The sequence below is a fragment of the Salpingoeca rosetta genome (genome assembly GCF_000188695.1).
Source record: "Salpingoeca rosetta unplaced genomic scaffold supercont1.10, whole genome shotgun sequence".
Classification (NCBI taxonomy): domain Eukaryota; class Choanoflagellata; order Craspedida; family Salpingoecidae; genus Salpingoeca; species Salpingoeca rosetta.
In genome coordinates, this window is record NW_004754924.1 from 292573 (window position 1) to 298594 (window position 6022).

At 54.4% G+C, this 6022-nt stretch overlaps 2 protein-coding genes across 2 annotated transcripts in view; one reads left to right on the plus strand and one right to left on the minus strand.

The window, feature by feature from the left end:
- Window position 1: 1 nt before the first annotated feature.
- Window positions 2-3681, minus strand: PTSG_04361 (uncharacterized protein). Its single transcript, XM_004994392.1, has 10 exons — window positions 3217-3681; window positions 2987-3095; window positions 2693-2757; window positions 2331-2381; window positions 1897-2114; window positions 1508-1672; window positions 1166-1287; window positions 907-1010; window positions 619-696; window positions 2-394 (listed from the first exon to the last, which is right to left on the minus strand). Exons 1-10 carry the CDS (start codon window positions 3556-3558, stop codon window positions 254-256), a joined length of 1395 nt encoding a protein of 464 aa, XP_004994449.1. The 5' UTR covers window positions 3559-3681; the 3' UTR covers window positions 2-253.
- A 15-nt stretch (window positions 3682-3696) lies between these two features.
- The window catches only part of PTSG_04362 (uncharacterized protein), a 14091-nt gene continuing 11765 nt past the window's right edge, over window positions 3697-6022 (plus strand). The window contains exons 1-6 of the mRNA XM_004994393.1: window positions 3697-3848; window positions 4142-4356; window positions 4572-4816; window positions 5098-5218; window positions 5364-5406; window positions 5580-5803. Of these exons, the coding sequence (XP_004994450.1) occupies window positions 4204-4356; window positions 4572-4816; window positions 5098-5218; window positions 5364-5406; window positions 5580-5803 (786 nt within the window). The 5' untranslated portion in view covers window positions 3697-3848; window positions 4142-4203. The remainder of the gene's footprint in view (window positions 3849-4141; window positions 4357-4571; window positions 4817-5097; window positions 5219-5363; window positions 5407-5579; window positions 5804-6022) is intronic.

Sequence of the window (6022 nt, forward strand, 5' to 3'; positions counted from 1 at the left end):
GGTCGACACAAACAAAAAAAAAAGTGCCGTGAGTTTATTTTTTTGTGTTGGCGCCTGAGGATTCGACGCTGAAATAATCGAAAGAAAATTCACCGTGCTTGTGCGAATATGGCCCTTCTTGTGCTTCTTGGGGTGAGTTGTTGACGAGAAGAAAGCGCTGCTGCTGCTGCTGGACTGCTGGTGTTGTTGTCAACAAAACAACTTGTGTGCATGGGCCTGGCAAGTGAACGCGCATCACAAACACCCACAGGGTTCAGTGCAGGGCAAGGACTTGCTGGTACACGACGCTGTCTTCGCCGTGGGTGAGGCGAATCACGTCCACCGCCTTCTGGATTGTCTCCAGAAACCCCCTTCCGTCCCGTGCCAGGGCCTGCAACTTGGCCACACGCAGCAGCTACCACCAACAACCAAGGCAAGGCAAGGAAATGAGACAATTTGTGTGTGTGTGTGTGTGTGTGTGTGTGTGCGTGTGTGTGTGTGTCTGTGTGTGTGTGTGTGTCTGTGTGTGTGTGTGTGTGTGGACATGTCAAGGTGACGCACACGTCCGCGCATGTACACATGCACACGTCCACGCATGTACACATGCTGTGGGCTGTGATACAAGACTGGGAACTGCACCTCAATGCCACGCAGAGGGTCCATGGGCGAGTTGAGCGCGTCATACACGAGAATGACCTTTCGCGCCCACTGCAGCGCCTGGTTTGTGGCACAACAAAGTTGGCGTAGTGAGCATAATTCGTGTGAAATGTCGTGCACATGTGGATGCATGTGGGTTTACAGGGACACACACACACACATTTACACACACATACAAACACACACACATTCATACATACACACATTCATACATACACACACATTCACACACACACACACATTAACACACATACACACACACATTCGTACCTCTTGGAATTGGCCGGTGCCGATGGCCTGATCCAGGACGCCCGTGTACGCAATGTGCATGAGGTAGTTGGTTGGAGGCAGAAGTCGCTCAAACGACGCCATATCTGCAGCCGACAGCGGCAATACATTCAAGCACGAGCGGAACTGTTGAACTGGCATACGCGTGCACTATATCTGTGTCTGCTCCAAGCATAAACAACGCAAGTGCACACATACAACACGCAAAGCACGCACAGCAAACAAATGCAAATGCACACACCCCCTTGAACAGGCCGGCGCGCTTTGTTGGCTTCGCCAATGATCCCCAGCACTCGTTTCACCTTTCGTGACCACGAGTCAAAGGTGGCCGGGTCATCAAGGTGTCCCCGCTCACACTTTTTCCTGCACACGCGCACGACGGCAACCGCCACACGGATGAGCCGCACAGACGCTAAACGCATTCACACACACACACACAAGCACACACACACACACGCACACGCACACACGCACACGCACGTACGCACACATGAACACATACGCGCGCACACACACACACACAAGTACACACACACAAGCACATACACAAACACATGCACGCACGCAATGCGCGTCCACGCACGTGACTTCAAAGGCTGTGTCGTCGGGCGGTGCGGTGAGCTGGTACTTGATGATCTGATCACACCCTGAGCCCGGGCAGCAGAGCGTCAGCAGGGGGTCGTCGTCACGCTCGCGCTCGCACCGTGAACACTCGCAGTCAAACATGAACTGGGACTTGAGATGCGCCCTGCAGGCATGGTGGTGAGCCCGTGGCGTGTGAGGCGTGGTGTTTTGCTGACAGGGAGAAGGGTGGACGTGTGGCAGGAATGGGTGGCACAATGTCCTTTTGACAACTTGTTTGGCAGGTGTTTGCTAATGACAGTTGCCATGTACACACACACACTCGCACGCACACAAACCACACACGCACGTACACACGTAAACACACACAACAGAACAAATTGCACGCACCGCCGCTTGGCGCGTGGATCGCACGGGTCGATATACGCAATGGTGAGCTCCTGGTTTGGTGGGAGGTCGTGGACAGAGCGAACGCGCGCGTACACGCCGGAGAAGGTGATGGAGCAGTTTGGGGCGCACGAGTGGTTGATGTACGACACGGTATCGTACAGGCCCACGCCAAGGTTGTTGCCCTCCACACCGGAAATGCCAAAGGAGTTGGCGCTTGTCTGCACGTGTTACAGGTCGAGGAAGCCCGCGGCAGCGGAGCAAAGGAGAGCGAGGGAGAGAGACGTGAACATGTGGACAAGTGGGCTTCAGCAGGCGCAAAACACGCACACACACACACACACACGCACTTATGCGCATGATGAAATACATACACGGATGTTTCTCTTAAACATACAGCGCGTACAATGCATGCAATTCTCTGGATGCACACTCACGATGCGCAGGACGGGGTAAGCGGACTTGAGAAGATGCTTCTCTGCATCGGGCTGGTGCGGATGTGTTTGAGTAAGTGCGAAACGGTTTAGAGGCGCACACACACACACACACACACACACACACACACACACACACACACACACACACACACACACACACACGAATGCACGCACACACACACGAATGCACGCACACACACACGCACGCACATATGAACGCACACACACACGCACATATGGAGGTGATACAGGACTTAAAACAGCAGAGCGAATGAAAAAGGCATGCTTCGGGTGCCAACGCTCAAAGACATGGAAGCAACATGGCACCATCACTCAACACCACACAATGCACTGCAACACACCAGGAAATGCCGCAGGTGCTCCAGGATGGCAAAGAGGCCGCGCTGTTGCTGAGGATCAGATGGCTCTACCCATTACAGTGTGGAGGCAAATGACATGACACCACATACAATGATGAGTGGCACGTGTGCCTTTGGTGACTTGTACGTGCGTGTGTACTTAATACAGGGTTGATGCGCAAGCAACGACTCAACCTCCAATCGAGCATGACCGTCATCATGGCACGTGCAGAGCAAGTCTTCAAGACACCTTGACGACACTTTTGGGGGACGGTTAACGAGTAACGAACACCTCACCACCAGGCATGTGCAATTGCAGCACGTCCATTTCGCCCGTGTTGCGCTCCATCTTCCGCAGGATGCGTGCCAAAAACATCACAAAGGTTGCGGGAACCACCGGTGAAATCTGTTGGCCAGTCAAGGGCAACAAAGCAAGCACACACACACACACACACATGTGAGCGGGGTGAGCACGCTGCAGGGCAGCCTTTCCATTAACGCTGGTATGCATTGCGCACTCGTCTTACGCGTTTCAGCGCAGCACACTCCGGCTTGTGGTCCTTCCAATCTGCCTTTTGGCATGCTGCGGAGCAGTAGCGGAGCGCCTTGCATCCTGCACACCGCTGCAAGGGTCGCCGCAGCTGCTCGCACTGCACAAAACACGTCTGGCACACGGTTTCCATCTTCGCCTTTTCAACGACATGTGCAAAAGGCCGCTTGCCCTTGATCACATCTGTCCCCTTCCTCAGCCTCTCCCCATCCAGCGCTTCCTCACCACTCTTCTCATCCCCACCCTTTGTCTCCTTTGTCGTCTTCTTCTTCACCCAGAAGGACCCTCTCCCGTGCACTGTCTTGCGCACACCCAGCATCGTTGTTGTTGTTGTTGTGTGTCTTTGTGTGGTCGTGGTGGTGTGTGCGTTCTCAACTTCCACCACCTCTCACTGCCTGCAGCGCAGTTTGCCGAAAATACGTGAATGATGTACATAAATTCACAACGCAAACAAAAACAAAAACAGCACACAACCAACAAGCGAACCACAGCAGACACAGCGACACCAGCAACCAATCTCACCACCTCTCCTCTCGACTTGCTTCTTGACTTGGAGGAACGGTTTGTATTCATCGCCTTTGCTCTGCGCTGTGCTTGCGTGCATATCAGGTACGAGTAGCAAGAAGTCGCACCACAGACAGACCGTGGCTTTGTGCATGGCCCTTTCTTTCGCACCTGTGCCGTTTTGTGGTGCCGTGGCTCTTCTTGTTGCGTGGACGCAAGAGAAGATCCCCAAACAGACAGTTTTCAGCAGACACCACCACCACCACACCGTATTGGCACGGCACTGCTTGCTGCACTTGTTTTGGTTTGGAGTTTGGTCAAGTGCACCCGCTCATGGCACCAGCCTTGTGCCTGTTTGCTTCGATCGGTTGCCACACCTGGGCTTGTTACGTGCGCAGGTACGCCTCCGTAAGGAGAACCAAGCGCAAGAGCGCAAGAGGGACTCGGCCTCCTTCCAGCCATGGCCGGCAAGTCGCCGCTGGACTTGCCGCAGCTCAGCAATGAGGCGCAGCTGGAAATCATGCAGCTCGTCAAGAGCGGCATGCCACTTGATGAAGCGCTACAACGTGCTGCCAAGATGGGCGAAGAAGAGGCCGCGCAGCGTGGCCGAGCGGTGAGTGCTCATATCTATTTGCCAACTTTGAAACGACAGCGGGTGTGACCTCCTTGTGCTGTGCGGTGTTTTGGTGTGCCCAACGACTGTGGTGTTTGGCAAATGAACAGCGTGACCACGTCTTTGTGACTCACAGTTGAGTACTGTCGTGTGTGGCGTGCCGCGTGCTGTCGGTGATCCTCGCCCCTGTCCCTCGTCCCCGCCAACCATTGCAGTCAACGACGACGGTGAAGGTGCGGCCCGCATCACACGGAAAGGGCCGCCACCATCTTCGCAGCAGCTCGTTTGGCGGCAAAAGCAGCCGATCAAGCTCAATATCGAACGGCGGAAGCGCGGCAAATCTGGACGCCAGCACCAGTACCACCGGCAGCACCAGCAGCGTGGGTCAGGATGACTCGACAGGCAAGCGCAAGTCGCGTTACAAGGACGTCAACGAGGCCACCCTAAAGGCCGTGACAAAGTACAGTCGGTGTCCCTCTTGCATGCGTGTCTGTCTGTTTGTGTTTGTGAATATGTGTGCCTGTCTGTTTGTGCGTGTGTGTGTGTGACTGTGTGACTTTGAGTCTGTGTGTGAATGTGTGACTTTGTGTCTGTCTGTGAATGTGTGGGTTTGTGTCTGTCTGTGAATGTGTGACTTTGTGCCTGCGTCTATGCCTGTGCCTGTGCCTGTGTCGCGACCCACGCCACATGTCCTTTGCATCGCCATTCGTTGATCGACATGTGTCTGCATGATGGTGTCAGGATGGTGCAAGAAGGCAACATCACGGCCAAGGATGCCATGCGCCATGCCGAGGCGCTGAACAGTGTTCGTGTTCGCAAGAAGGGCGATGCACAACGCATCCTACTCATGAACATGGTCAAGGTACGACAACGTGGGTGTGTGCGTGTGTGCATTGGTGTGTGCAATGGGTGTGTATGTGCTGTTGCTTGTGTGCGAATGTGTTTGCGCCCACTCGCTCGCGAGCTGAACACCGCCCGTGCTGTACTTAACTCTGGCGGGTGTGCAGGAGGGAAACCTGAGCATCGAAGAGGCCATCCGCCATGCAGAGGGTGAGCTGTTTGTTGGCAGTGTGCGATGACACGTTCAAGTGAACGAATGTTTGTGAAAGAGAGTGAAGTGTGTGTGTGTGTGTGTGTGTGTGCGTGAGAGAGTGAGAGAAAGAAGAGGGTGTCGCTCACAACTATGACTTCAAACACACACGCACACACTGCTGTCGCTGCAGGCATGGGGGTGGACGTTGCGCCGCGGCCAGAGACGACGACGTCTGCCTTTGAGCAGCACGCGGGCAAAATCTACAACTTTGGCGTGTACAAGATCAACCGGCTTAAAGGCGCACAGCGTCGCATCCTGCAACTTGACTTTCAGACGAACGTCATGTGCAACGTGCAGCGCGGCCACCGCAACAACCAGTTCAAGTTTGAGCAGATTGAGCGCGTCGAGTCGGAGGTGCGTTGTTCGTGTGTGTGTGTGTGTCTGTGTCTGTGTGTGTTGTCTTGTGTGTGCGCGTGTTGTGTGTGTCTGTGTGTGTTGTCTTGTGTGTGTGTGTGTGTCTGTGTCTGTGTCTGTGTCTGTGTGTGTTGTCTTGTGTTGTGTGCGTCTGTGTGTGTTGTCTTGTGTGTGTGTGTGTGTTTGAGCATCTCTCTCTCTCTCTCTCTCTCTCTCTCT